At 39.5% G+C, this 15193-nt stretch overlaps 1 protein-coding gene across 1 annotated transcript in view; it reads left to right on the top strand.

Moving 5' to 3' along the window:
- Positions 1-15193, top strand: part of WDR27 (WD repeat domain 27) — a 58743-nt gene that overhangs the window by 798 nt on the left and 42752 nt on the right. The window contains 5 exon segments of the mRNA XM_075445411.1: positions 832-973; positions 4521-4642; positions 5238-5371; positions 13245-13342; positions 13655-13776. Coding sequence (XP_075301526.1) covers positions 832-973; positions 4521-4642; positions 5238-5371; positions 13245-13342; positions 13655-13776 — 618 coding nt within the window.

The following is a 15193-nucleotide window of genomic DNA, read 5'->3' as shown; positions in this document are numbered from 1 at the left end:
GAATCAAAGGCAGTGGCTCACCACCTCCTTCGAGCAGACCAATCCCCAGCCAGGCTTATAGAATCACAGAGTCATTAAGGTTAGAAAAGACCTCTGAGATCATCAAGTCCAACTGTCACCCCAACACCACCATGCCTGCTAAACCATGTCCTGAAGTGCCACTTCTACACGTTTTTTGAACCCCTCCAGGGATGGGGACTCCACCACTGCCCTGGGCAGCCTGGTCCAATGCCTGACCACTCTTGCAGTGAAGACATTTTTCCTAATATCCAATCTAAACCTCCCCTGACACAGCTTGAGGCCATTTCCTCTTGTCCTATCGCTGGTTACTTGGGAGAAGAGACCAACACCTGCCTCACTACACCCTCCTTTCAGGGAGCTGTAGAGAGCGATAAGGTCTCCCCTCAGCCTCCTCTCCTCCAAACTAAGGCTTCGAGCAACAGCCACCTTAGCAGACAGCCCCCAGCCCCCCAGCAGCTTCTTCACCCAGTACCCCAGCTTCGTTGCTGAGCACAACATCCTATGGCTGGGAATAGCCCTTTGCCAGCTGGGGTCAGCCATTCTGGCCTTGTCCCCTCGCAGTTTGGTGCCCCCCCCTTACTGGGAAAAGGAGAAAGCCCTGCCCCTCTGCAAGCAGCGTTTGGCAACAGGCAGTTAACTCCGTCCCAGCCAAAGCCAGCACAGCTACGTTGTAGTCGATTAAGTGATTTTGAAATCATAGAGAAAAATGAGTAATTTTTTTGTTAATTGCACATCCATTTGTAGTTTTGCATTGTTTGTAATCTCAGTTTGAAGTGACTTGTTTAACTCTTCTTTATCTGCACTTGTCAGTCATTACATTTGTCAGGACACCATGACTCAATTTCTGCGGTGTCGTTTGGAAGCAAAACCAACCCACTTCTTGTCTGCTCTGCTTCTCGTGAGCGTGTGATAGTGTGGAATCCTGATGAACGCACACAGAAGGTGCAAGAAGGTAGAGTGTTATCTATATAATGTATACATATTTTATATATATATTTATATATATATAAAGAAATGGTGCAAAGGTAGTCACTCACCACCTCCTACCAGCAGACCAATGCCCAGCTGTCTCCGAGCCAGGGCCACCTTAGCAGACAGACCCCAACTCCTCCCTTCCTTCCACTACTACTTCCACAAAAAGGTGGTTATTTCAGAGTAGCACGCGTTAGCCGCTTGGATCCAGCAGCCCTAACGGCGATGAATAATGCTTTACTTCTCAGAGTCCCTTCTTCAACAATGCCGAGCCAAATCGGGACGGTAGTGCAACCAGTCTGGTGGTGGGTGCGATACCAGGGGCCTGGCTGAATGGCAGAGATCAGACAGTTCTCATCAGCGGCGCTGAGTCTAGTTGGAGGCCGGTAACAAGTGGTGTCCCCCAGGGGTCAGTACTCGGCCCAGTCTTGTTCAACTCCTTCATCAATGCCCTGGATGAAGGGATGGAGTGCACCCTCAGCAAGTTCGCTGATGACGCAAAGCTGCGAGGAGTGGTGGATACACCAGAAGGCTGTGCTGCCATTCAGCAAGACCTGGACAGGCTGGAGAGTTGGGTGGAGAGGAACCTGATGAAATTCAACAAGGGCAAGTGCAGGGTCCTGCACCTGGGGAGGAACAACCTCATGCACCAGTACAGGCTGGGGTGGACCTGCTGGAGAGCAGCTCTGCGGAGAGGGACCTGTGAGTGCTGGTGGGTGACAGGTTAACCATGAGCCAGCAGTGTGCCCTGGCTGACAAGAAGGCCAATGGGATCCTGGGGTGCATTAAGAGGAGTGTGGCCAGCAGGTTGAGGGAGGTTCTCCTTCCCCTCTACTCTGCCCTAGTGAGGCCTCCTCTGGAGTGCTGTGTCCAGTTCTGGGCTCCCCAGTTCAAGAAAGATGAGGAGCTACTGGAGAGAGTCCAGCGGAGGGCTACGAGGATGAGGAGGGGACTGGAGCATCTCTCCTACGAGGAGAGGCTGAGGGAGCTGGGCTTGTTTAGCCTGAAGAAGAGAAAGCTGCGAGGGCACCTTATAAATGCCTGTAAATATCTGCAGGGTGGGTGTCAGGAGGATGGGGCCAGACTCTTTCCAGTGGTGCCCAGCGACAGGACAAGGGGCAACGGGCACAAACTGAAGCAGAGGAAGTCCCAGCTGAACAGGAGGAAGAACTTCTTCCCTCTGAGGGTGACGGAGCCCTGGCCCAGGCTGCCCAGAGGGGCTGTGGAGTCTCCTTCTCTGGAGATATTCCAGCCCCACTTGGCCGCGGTCCTGTGCAGCCTGCTCTGGGTGACCCTGCTTCGGCAGGGGGTTGGGCTGGGTGACCCACAGAGGGCCCTTCGAACCCCGACCATGCTGGGATTCTGTGAAGTGTAAACCACATTCTACTGCAGGCTCTTTAGGCAGCATAAGAATGCAGCCTGTGCATGTAGTTGTTTTCAAAAGCAACGTAAATGTGAAACTGTGAGGTACGGCACTGTAGGGGAGTGGGAACCGCAGACCACCAGTTAAGTGCTTATTTCATTCATGTGGTGCTTCTGTACTGTTCAGGTTATCCTGAAATCACCTATTCATTTTCTACTTTAGATGCCTTTGGTTTTGAAGTTTCGTAATAAATGTATTTTCTTTTCATTAGAAACCATGATGTGTTGCTCTTACTCAGAGTTGCAAGCAATGGGAACGTAAGGCTTGCCTTTTCCAAGAAATGGCAATGATATCTGTTCGGTTTAAAATTTTCAGTTTCAAAGCAGCATTCACAGCTGATTGCTGAAAATCATATTTTTATAATGCACCATCAGAGAAGAGTATAACAACAGCAATTTTTCTATAAGCCGAATTTATTATATTTTTCCCCTGAAGTGCTCAGTTACAGTTTTCAGTGGTTCCGCTGTGAAGTTCCTCTTCAGTGTTGGCTCTCCAGGTGTCTGTGTCCTGCCGTGAAGCGTAGGTAACGCCGACTAGCTTGAAAAGAGTCACAGCCGGCATGGCCTTTCTGAAGAAGCCTTCTTACAAAGCCAGCTGCTCTCTCCTTCTCGGTGTGCTTCAGGATGGGGGAACCCTGAGTAACGCCGGTTCTGGAGCTCACTGGCCTCTTGCAGGCCAGGTGGCATCTCCTTCGTGGCGCTTGGGGCTTGGGGGACCTGCAGTGCGGAGAGGCTTCAGCTTGTTTTTGTGTTGGTCTTCCAATTTTCCAAACCTCAGATTTTCCTAAAGGTTCTCATGCTCCTCACTTTGGAAAAGTGTTTTGGGTATTCTGGCAAAGTTGGTGGGTTTTTTTTTTTTGTTTGTTTGTTCTTTAATGCACATAATTCAAGGCTTTTGCAAAACCAAAGCCTCCAACTAAACCTTTATATTGAGAATAAAATAAGTATAGTACTTACGTGTGTACTTATCCAGTACTTCTGCAGTTTTCTGGTGAAAATTCTACAGGTTTTTGGTAACTGGGAATTAAAATATCTTGTTTATAAGCCTTTTAATACATATATGTTACCGCAGAAGATCTTAATTGCTGATGTAAATTGATTCACCTTCCTGTAATTTAAAGCAATCAATTTTTTTTTTTATATAAAGCTTCAATGGATTAAAGAGAAAATGTGCACAAGAGGGCAGCACAGGAACTTTGAATGTTTTAAGGCTGGGTGGATTTCATCAGACTTCATATGGACAAATCAGAATAATATGGGCCAAAGTTTGTTAAATTTGTTGGACATATTTTCTTCTTTTTTGAGCTTTTTGATCAGCTTCAATATATTTTTACATCTAATTAATAATTTTAGCTTCTGGATGATGTTTCTGGCTTTTGAATTTCTTTCTTTGCAAGTTTCTAGTCTTGTTTTTAACTGTGTGACAGCAACCTGGAAAAGTCTGTTTCTTGCAGAATCTTTTTGCTATTTACTGGAGACTATAATACAATAAACCACGATTTTTAAACAGGCAGTTACTTTTTTTGTTATCTAATGACATAGCCCTGCAGAAGCTGTTGTAGTGGTGTGTTCATCGTGTTTTTACGAAACCAACTAGCTCAGTAATAAAAGGCTGATCAATAAAATCACAGAATCACAGAATAGTAGGGGTTGGAAGGGACCTCTGTGGGTCATCTAGTCCAACCCTCCTGCTGAAGCAGGATTGCAACTATTTGCAAGGTCTTAAGTGATTTCCAGATCATGTTTAATATAAAATTTCATTATAATATAATACTCAGATTCTCTTTTTGAGTAATACTGTATCTTTGCTTAAACTGAATTTCAAGGATCTCTCTTGAAAATGCTTTTCCAACAACTTGGAAAAAATAGAATCAGAATTATCATTGCCTGATTATTAACGAGAGACATTTTTCCATAGTTTTTGGTGGAAGAAAACATCAATAACTGGTTTACTGTTACCAGTTTTAATCCAATCATTTGAAGCCTGTATTTAAAATGTATTTTAATGTTGTGTATAATTATGTTAAAACAATGTGATTAACTCTGGACAATTGTATAAATGCAAGAAATGAGCTTTATGCTATTTCTGTTATTATTTTTATTAGGTCATGATGGTGCAGTTAATTCTGTTAGCTGGAGTCACGACAAGAAGTGGTTGGTTTCTGCATCAGAAGACAGAACTTTAAGGGTCTGGTCAGTCTGCAATAATGAACCTGCCCTAATTCTGGTAATTAGACGCTTCTGGCAGTCTGGTTCGCAAAGGACGCTGGTTTGCACTTGCATCTGCTTCCGTTTGAACAGCTCTGACGAAGGAACGTGCAGCCTGATTTTCAGAGCTCCTGGAGGGTGGTGATTCCAGCTGACGCTCTGAGCTGGGTGGTCTCCATTGACTTCAGACTAGGCTTTTATCATCATCATTCATGAAAAGCAAAAACCCAACCTTGGTAGATAAAAGTGGCGGGCATGTCTGGAAGTTTTGATTTTATTGTCTGCTCTTTATATTCTGTTTTCATTGGCTCAGCTTGGCTTGACTTTATAGTCTGATCCCCAATTCAAATGGCAGTTTAGAGTATGAAGAGAGATTGTATTAGATGCAATTGACTACAGATACTATTAACATTACTGCCAACTAATTAAAGTAGAACGAAAACTTTATTTGGAGATTAATAGATGTCAAAAATAGGAATGGCCACGACACAGTGGGTTCACCTCCTGGCGTATGATCAGGATAGCAGGGAAACTACGCCTTAACACAAGGAATCTCAGACAAAAATTATTCATTATCTTAGACTCCATTCTTAATAATTTTCTTTGCATTTCAGGGCAAAGAAAAGTTCCATAAGGCTGTGCGCTTGGCACAGTTTTATTTTATAGATGCATTTATATTGCTGTGTTGTGGAGCTGAGTTTCATCTATTAAGTTTACGTCTAGACACAACCAAGGATGACCTCAAACGGTGAGTACAATTTCTCATTAACAGCCCAGTGAAGGTACCTGTACTCTTTGACCTGGGATTTTGTGGGTGGTGAGGTGGGTTGGGGGACAAGAATATTACAGAGGAAAAAAATTGAACAAATAGGAAAAGCTAATAGTGGTAAAAATATCTTTGTTCTGGCGTAACAGAAAAAAAAATCAAATATTTTTTTATGGTGCATACCTTAACTGCTGCAAATACTGTTTTACTATTACTGTTAGCAACTGGGACCATCTGAGCTTTACCTGCTGCCTGTTTACACCTCAGTGTGCATTAATGTCTTAAGTTATGTTTGAGTAGCTATTGCAAATCTTTCTCTTGGGGGAATATTCTATATACTTTTTCTTTCAGAGACTCCAACATGCTGTGATTGTTTTGTTCCTTTGCTGTCAAGTGGAAATATGTCACTTTCATAATTTTCACTGACTTCCCAACTATGATATTGTATCTAATTACTTTTCTTATTATTCTGGTTTGTTCCTGTGTTTCTTCATTGTTAGGCGTCTTTAATGCACTTTCTACTAATACTATTCTGTTTATCATTACATAGCTCCTTCTTTCCGACTTAGAATCAGTTCTTTTATTAAATGTCTGATATACCTTTCCTGTTCTTTTAGTTTACAGTTAGAGCTAAAACTGTCCTTGTATCCTTTTACTAAGTATCTCTGCTCTTCATTTGCTCTTGCTGGTTTTGAGCAGTATTTGTGTAAAGGAGACTTTATAACATTCAAAAAAATATATATATTTATATATGCATGCATATATGTATATCTTTAGACACAATAGCATTTAGAAACGCCTTGAAGAGATATTTTTCTTTCTCTGGTATTCTGACTTTAGATTTTGAGTGGAAGGGCAAACAGAGTTAAGCTGACAACACTGAAGTCCATTAGTTGATCTTGTGAATGGTGTGTTCAGTCTGCTCATGATATTTAATAGTATTGGGCTGCGTCCCAACAGGTGGGAAAACTGGCCGAATTCCTTGGTAGTTTTGCCACTGCACAGAAAAACATACTAAGTCCAGGCTTAAATACGTTTTTGAATAGGAGTGTTTTTCTGGAGTGAGGCATGAAGCTGATAGGTGGAACTTCCCTGAAACTTGAAATGGTCATGCAGAAGACAAGAAGAGTAAAAATGTCAAATTATATCACTCCTTTAAACTATATATTAGTATTAATTATTATTATTATAATTTAAAGGGATATTACCCACATACTTTGAAATTTGAGCCAAAATGATTTTCATAAGGTTACTAGGAATGCTACTCTAGTTGAAGTAGTTATTGTCTGCAATACCGGAAGCCTGCATATCACAGCACTGAAAACCTGATGGTAAAGCTCACACAGTAGTCTGAACAAGGTACAAAAGTGTACAGAAATCTTAGTTCCAAACCATATTTTTGAGTAATCATTTCTTTAATAATCTTGGGTTATGGAGTAAATGTCCTTAGAAAGCTTCAATCTGTCAAAATAAATTCAGAAAAACTATTCTTTTAACAGTGGACATGGAAGTACTGTTTTGATGTGCGGTCTTTTAGACTATGGATTCTTTTTATGTATGTTAATTTCTGTATGGATGCAGCTTTGAAGACTACAGAATGGTGGAACCTGACATCAAACTTTTCAGTTAGCAAAAACTGTGACAGTTACTCCAGGAAATAATTTATTGGTTAACTAATACGTCGTACATAACGGATGAATGTGTTAATAACTGACTAAGCTTATAACAGAAGTTTCTTCCAGGGCCATGATTTTCTATCTCGGAACGGGCCATTCTAGATCAGCAGCTGCATGCACGTAGAGATTTTTCTCCTTGGGAGTATTCACAACGGAATGAAAGCTTAAAAAACAGAAAGGCCAGATGTTGACAGTGTGAAAGTGGCAGTTGGAGTGAGAGCTTTCGGTCAGGTTAGTAATTACTCTGAATGTTTTGTGCGTGAACTACAGTGTAAAGATGGTCAAAGAGGAAAGGAAGGGGAATTTCTTTTGTATATGTGATGGAAAGGAATGAAGATGGAAAACAATATTCTGGTCTTTTAGATCCTTCCCCATTCTGATTGTTTTTCACTTTTAAGATTTAGTTATAAATATGTTTTCCTTCTATTTGTGGGGGCTTAGGCTTTAATAGGGAACTTTTATTGTAATATATAATGTGGTGGCTCTAGGTAGCTTTTTTTTTTTTTTTGTAACAAATAGCCATGCTTCCCAGAGGGAGGTGTCCGGTAACCTGAAGAAAATCCATACCTCGGTTACTGTTGTGGAAAAGTTATCTGAACTAACTGTAAGCTAGTTAGTTTAGAAACTAAAGGTAGTGTGGAACTTAACTGTAGAACCCACTCCAGCAGTTTTTCAAAGACTTGGGCAGGGAACTTTACTGCGTTCTGTGTCTTTCCAGTTGCCTTGTTAGAAGCAGACAATACCCTGGTTTAAAGCTGTTCAAGTATGTATGTAGGGTTGTGCTTATGGCAGAAGTTTGTTCTTGCCATGCTCTCAGTATGTCTTGATGCATTAACACTGACTCAAAAATATGCAATTAGACTCTCTGGGGTAATGCCAAAATACCAAATGCACAGTTGTAGACATTACAACAAACCCACAAGCCAGTCTGAGGCCTTGTTATCTGTATCTAGAATAAAAGGTATGAAAGATTAATTTGCTTTGACATTTTCTTGTGGATTCCCTCCAGTTCATTTCCCAGCATTTCTTTCTTTCATGGAACTCTGCATCATTCCTTTAGTTTCTCATAAGTCTCATTGTGCCTTCTGAGTCAAGTCTGGAGGAACGCTTGAATGGAACTAATTCAAGCAGACACTTGATCTGACCCCAAAGCATGCTTGATACCCTTAATTAGAAGGACATGGCAGTGCAGCCTGGCTCACCGATAGCTTGCTACTGTATTTCAGAGGTGAACACAGTACAATGACAAATCATATCACAGTTTCTCTGTGCAGGTTTCTCAGAGAGCTCCCCATGAGGATTAATTAACTAAGCGCCACCACAACTTGGTTAAATGGTTAAATATTGGCTCATTTTTAAAGATGAAACTGCAAAGGAGAAATAAAAAAGAATGCTATATTCCTTATTGGCTTATTTAAATACATCCTAATCATCAAGGAGATTTATTGCAGTTCTGGGAATAGCATAGAGATTTCCTGACTTCTGCTTCTGTAATTAATCTCAATATGATTCACAACCTAAACAATTTTCTTTGCAATCTCCAAAATTACTAAATATTGAATTCCCATCTTATCAGCACTTGTGCATGCTGGTATGCAGTGTAACTGTTTGCTTCTCAGTTTATTTATTTTTTAAATAATTACTTTTAATTCACCTAAAAATTTGAGCGGAACAAAACATCTAGGAGTTGTTATCTCAGTCTTATAGTTTTATGGGTTGTTTTAAAGACCAGCGTGAGCAATTTGAAAGGAGTTTAAAAAGCAGAAAATTGTGTTCCATTCACAGAAAAAGTGCCTTTTAAAGCCATTGTATTTAGCAACTGGTTGTAGTAATCATACATACAGTGAGGGTAGTAATGATAAAATATCTGCTCTGATGAAATGGGAAACTATACCAGAACATGGTATCGATGGAGAGAGAAAGGGCCACGCTAAGCAGGTTTAAAATTTAGCAGGCTAAGGAGACATAAGAAAGTGTTCATTTTGGGACTTCTGGAAGGGTAATGTTTAATAGGAGAATTATTTTCATGCAAACCACTTTAAGCCAGTTTAAACTTCGTAAGTAAATGGGCTACACAGGTGTGATTCAGCAGTATGATAATAAGAATATTCTAAGCTTGGTTTCTTCAAGCTTTAGCCGTTAGATCAAAGAAGTTAAACACTGTTTTTTATCAGAAACAGAATGGAAACTAGATCAGAAGTTGTAAGGTGAATTCTAACAACTTTTTAAGAGCAACCATGTCTAAATGCTTGAAATTTTCCTGTGCTTATCTTTTCTATGTCAAAGATTCATTACATGGGGTCAGTGAATGACATCCACCCTCCTCTGTAGTGGAAGAGAGAAGATTTTTCAGTTATGATAAATTCTAAGTGTTCCAGAAGATGAAGTGATTTTTTTCCTTTCCATGTAACTGATTCTCTGCTTGTACTGAACTCAAGGCCATGTCTGAAAATGTATAATAGGAGAACAGTTGGAAGATAAATTTTTACTGTGCGTATAAAAATGTTTTTAATAGCCTGACACCTTAGGATCTGTGATGCTGATGATGTTTGTGGTCTGTCACTTAGTTTTGACTTTGTCGTGTGCAGCCATTTACCTTCATATTTTAAATGTCAGATCTGCATCAAGCTGTTTTTTCTGGGTTTTGGGAGGGTTTTTTCAGGTGCCTGTTCATCTTCTGGTTTTAGCACAGTAACATACTTCCATACATTGAAATTTTTTGTCTGTCATCCAAATGTTTGTACTTTATCTCAATCTCCTGAAAAATGCTTCCAGCAAAGTACTTCAACTCTGCTGGAAAGCCGACACACCACTCTCTGCAATCATTGCAGGAAGTGGTTGTACCTTAGAATCTGGTTTTATATTTTATTTCTAAAGATATATCAGTTTCCTGAAAATAACTATATACTGTAAATGTATTCCCCACAAATGATTACATCCCTGAAGTATGTGGGACAGAAGAGATTGCAGATTAGTCATTTACACTGTTGTCAGAATTCTAATGACTGCAGGCGGTAAAGGAGGACAGACTTGTGGTTTTGAGTATATCAACACGAATATATATTTTTGCCTATATTCACTTCACGCGCCTGGCCTTCTTCTGGTCAGCATTTTCTAGGGCTTGTGGTGTTTTGTAATAGCTGAAAACAACTTCGCTACTGCCTGTGACAGTTCATTCACATTGGAAACCCCACAACAAAGGAATTAGCTTTGCTAACGGCAGACTGTCAAATTTATCTATGGAAAGCGGCCAGACCTGAGATGGAACTCTTTATCTAATTTTATATAATTTTATTTACAGAATTTGCTTCCGATGGGAAAATATTTTTTTTTCTTTCCTTCTGAAGATTTCTTATCTTATTTGTTTTTATCTTCTTTTTTTACTTACAACATAACCCTTGTTATATTGAGAGAAGTCTGTTGATTTTCTGCAGACAAAAGCACAGCTATGTTTTTAAATATGACTGCTTACAGATAAGTTGTAATATCTTTCTAATATCTAAAAAGCTTTTCCGTTGTGTGCTCTTCACACCTTTATCTTGATAGATATTACGACACCTTCTAACCATTACTAGATTAATTCCTCTGATTTATTCCTCTACAAGCGCTTTGTAAGTTATATAACAATCTTTTCTATAGCAATCAGGAGATTATTTGAAATTGCAATGTAGAATGTGCTCTTTTGCTTACGTTTCAACATAAAGTTTTATTCTCAAATCCTGTTCTGTATTACAAATGAGTGGCATTTAAGTTTCTGTCTTGTGTCTGTTGGAATTACGTAATACCTTTCTTCCACAATCTGCTCACTTGCCTGCTCTGTTGCCTGTTGATTCTTAGTTTGTGGAGGTATTGTTAAAGCAATAAAAATGTAACCCCAATTTAATCTCTGAGACAAGAACTAATGCACAGTGCCCAGCTCAGTGTTTCCACAATGCCTGGCTGAATTTTAGTTGGCTTGCACTTTGAACTGAATGTGTATAGGACAAGTGGCAAATGCATTGTATCCAAAAAATATAACGTCTTAAATATAAGAAAATTCCTTTTTTTGCTAATGAGTACTCTTGTTCTATTTTTTTTTTTTCTCTGTTACTTTGGTTCAGTTTTGTCCTAACTTGTGTTTGATGAACCTCAGTTTACCGTGATGGTTGAAGATTTGCTTTCTAGGTGAAATTCTGTCTGGGAAACACCCTGTGAGGTGTTTATTTGTGTAGGAGACTGCACTGTAGAAGAGAGATACTTCAGCTCACTTGGAACAATTGGTCCTGCATTTGGGAGCAATCCAATTGTTTCACTACGCCCCTTTCAGCAGGGTAAATGAGAGCAGAGGAAGCTTCGTGCTGCCTTCACTGGATTGTTCCTGTTACCTCAGTCAGGTTATTTAGAGTTAGCTTGGATATCTTTACCCAAAAAATGGAGATAAATGAGTTGTTCCTGAAGTCTACAGCATTTTATTTTTGTAGTTTACTGGGACAAAATATGTTGGAAACCACAAACCTTTTTGGATTAAATTGCAAAACCCTGCATTTTACCTTCTGCTTCACCATCACTGCTGAAGTAGCTCTAATGTCTGCCTGGAAAAACTCAGCAAATCGTTGTTTGAGAATGACAAAGAAAGGAAAAAGCAAGTCATTAACCATTTTTCTTTTGAACCGATCCAGCTGCTGAACGTATTGCTTCTGTCAAATGATGTCAGTTTTGCAAACTTTTAACATTGTTGGAAAGAAATAGTAATTATTCCTACAAGTGTGTCACACGTGGACTTTTGTGTTGTCATCAGGCAGACATGCTAAAATGGAAGCATAAGACTTACAGTTGCACTGGGATTATTTTGCTGCATAGAAGTGCCTGTATTTGGAATAGAATGTAGAAATGTGGAGTTGTTGTGTTGTGTTGACCTTCACTGGCAGCTAAGCCCTCACCCAGTTGCTCACTCACGATCCCCCGGTGGGATGGGGGTGAGAACTGGAAGGGCAAAGATTAGGAAAACTTGTGGGAAGAGATAAAGACCATTTAATAAGTGAAGAAAAAAGAAAAATAACCCAAGTGATATGAAAGTAATTGCTCACTAGCTCCTACCAGCCGCTGTCCAAGCAATGGCTAATTTAAAAAAAACTCCTCCCCTCCAGTTTTATTGCTGAGCTTGGTGTTATACGTTATAAAATATCTCTGTAGATAATTCAGGTAAGTGGTTGTGGCTATGTCCCCATCTGACCTCTTGCACTCCTCCAGCCTACTCACTGTGCAGACAGTGTTCAGCAATAGCTAAAACCCCGGTGTGGTATCAGCACTGTTTTGGTCACAGATGTTAAAACACAGCACCACACAAGCGACGATGGAGAAAATTAACTCCACCCCAGCCAGACCCAGTACAGTTCTTAACAATTCTGTATTCTGTAGGTGACTTCTTCTATGGAAATCACACTCTTCTTGCCCCACATATCCATATGCATATCCATATCCATGGAGGAATGTTTTCTGTTGACTTCAGTGGATTACCAATCAGATCCATGTTGTTTGTGCTGATATATTTCAGTGAACAGAAAGATCTAATCGGATTGAATCACAGCACAGTTCGGTGTTGTGTGATATAAATAAGTCTGAAGCTATTTTAGAGGGCTTGGCATGTCTGCAACATCTGCATGGAGCTGGCAGATGTCCCACAGGACCTTGAAGAGTCCAGTGTATGTTGGGAAGCCAAATTTCTCTGGTAGTGTGTGATCAGCCCATGTGATCAGAACAGTGTTCTGTTCCCATCTAAGTGGAAATTATTCTTTGTTTGCTCCCTGTTTTCTCCTCAATTTCTTTTTATTGCCCCTGTGATCAGCACATTAAATATTATAGTGAAACTAGTGGTATTTATGCTTTTTGATCATAGGTACTTGGCGGATTTTTATTTTCTTTTCAGCATATTCAATATACATAGAGGATTATTTTAGTGTTTTGTGTTGATGGAATATCTATTTTATGTATATAAATATCATGTTTCATTTCATTCAAATGGGTTTCGTTACCAAGTTTTTTAATAGAGTTCAGCAATCAGTCAAAAGGTCTGTAACTTTAATTTCTAATAATGGAAGAAAGCATTTTGATTTGCTCAGTGACTCCAATGGGAGTTTACTGGTGGCCACAAATCATGACCTATTTCATTAACGCTAGCATTCATTTGATATTTTTTGCAGATACAAAGAGAGAAGTGTTTGCAAATTGGTACAGAAATTTCCCATGACTTCAACAACGGAGATTACCATCCTTTCAGCAGTAAATGATTTCTACTCGTGTATCCTTTGTAGTTCTTATTTTCTTTAGAGTTCTTTGGGCTTAATGACATGGAAATAACTTCAGTTAAAGTAGTTAGCATTTGATTCTTTACTTTCTTTTTCTTTTAGATTCTTTTTCTACTAGAGTAAAAATGCTGAAGTTTTTGCGGTATTGAACTTCAGCCTTGGACATAAATATTTTACAGTTGTGAGATTTTTGGTGCTGCTCATAGAGCGCTAAATACAACAAAGTCTTGATATCTATTTATCTATCTTTATCTATATGCTTTTGTTCCTTTAGATCAGTTTAACTTTAACAGAGAACTGTACAGATATTGTACTTATGGCTGGCAGCAACCGAGCATTGGAAGTTTTTGACCTCAATGCAGGCTGCAGCACAGCAGTGATACCAGAAGTTCATACCAGATCAGTCCATCAGATCTGCCAAAATAAGGTATCTACTTTATGGAATTTTATTTGTAGAACCACTACAGCTCCATCAACAAAGGAACTGGAGGCTAAAAATATAGGTGATTGCGATCGATAGATTTTTTTTGTGTTAGGGAGGATGGGCAGGTCATAAGTCTGTGTGATAAAGGCACCCAAGTGTCGTTTCTTCTCTAGTGGAAAGCAGGGAGCAGTGAGAAGGACTGACCACGCTTGCTATTAGGGGAGTGTATACCACCCTTTGCTGTACTTGTGTCAGACCGTAATACTGTAGTTCAGCAGGAACTGTTCCTCATGCAGCTCTTCTCCTCTGAAGTCAAATCTGAAGCCATCCGATTTATTCTGAAACTTCAGAAACAGCAACCAAAAAAAAAAAAAAAAAATTGCTCAGTACTGCAATGGAACAGATGACTTAAAAATCCTCATCCTTACTCTTTTTACTTGAAGATGGATTTGAATGTTTGGAGGTCTGGTGGTACCGTACATGCTGGAATGCTTACTGCGTTGCGTTTGTGGAGTATGGTTCTTCATTCCCAGTTGGAAAGTCCTTGCTTCTGTGGGTTTAAAACAGTTTCATATTATTACTTTTGTAGAAGTCTTTGTGGGTTTGCCTGAGAGATATGATCTGGTAAAACACTTAAAATCATGCTACCTCTTTCAGTACTATTTGTAACACACATAGGCTTAAAATTCTGGCTTTTCTTTTTGCTTGGTCAGCTTAGTGGCTTCAGGTTATTTGATCAGGAAAAACTTTAAAGCTGTGGGTAAGTATTCACTTGGGAGAAAACCTAGAGGAATGTGGTATAGCAAAGAAAATTGACCTTTATTTTTTAAATTATAGATCAAGGTTCTCTATTTTTTCAGTTATATAAAATTAATACTTTAGATAAGTCAAAAGGAAAACTACACATCAACCATTTTGTTACAGCTGTATAGTTTAAAGCTGTTAGAGTAAATATAACTCATTGAATTTACATTAAACAATATGCTGAAATATTTTATAGACTTATAAAAATACGCAGAATGCTGTGTGTAAATTAAATCCTATTTAAAGTGTGAAACATGTTGGTATCCGAGGTTACCTGGTGATGAAGGTGGTTCAATAGAAGCAAATCTGTGGAGTGAAACAGTTGATGCTGAAGACCCAGTGCCTACACAACAAAATTGTGAAGGCTTTCCTTTGGACGAGCTCTAGTCTCGTGCTGTGGACTGAATGCGCATTAGCACAAATCAGTTCCCATGTGCCAAGACTGTTTTGTGATGCTGCCTGGACAGTAGTAAGTGGGAAGGACTGGGAGATTTTTTCTTTAAATAAAAAAAAGAAAATCTGTCTAGAAGGTCTTGTAAACCACTAGGGAAGATATGTTCTGATTAAGTGTGGGAGAAACCTGTTTGCAAATTATTTAATATATAGGATATTCCGG

Source organism: Opisthocomus hoazin, chromosome 2 (genome assembly GCF_030867145.1).
Source record: "Opisthocomus hoazin isolate bOpiHoa1 chromosome 2, bOpiHoa1.hap1, whole genome shotgun sequence".
In the NCBI taxonomy this organism is placed as follows: Eukaryota; Metazoa; Chordata; class Aves; order Opisthocomiformes; family Opisthocomidae; genus Opisthocomus; species Opisthocomus hoazin.
This window is presented reverse-complemented; position numbering and strand designations above follow the sequence as displayed.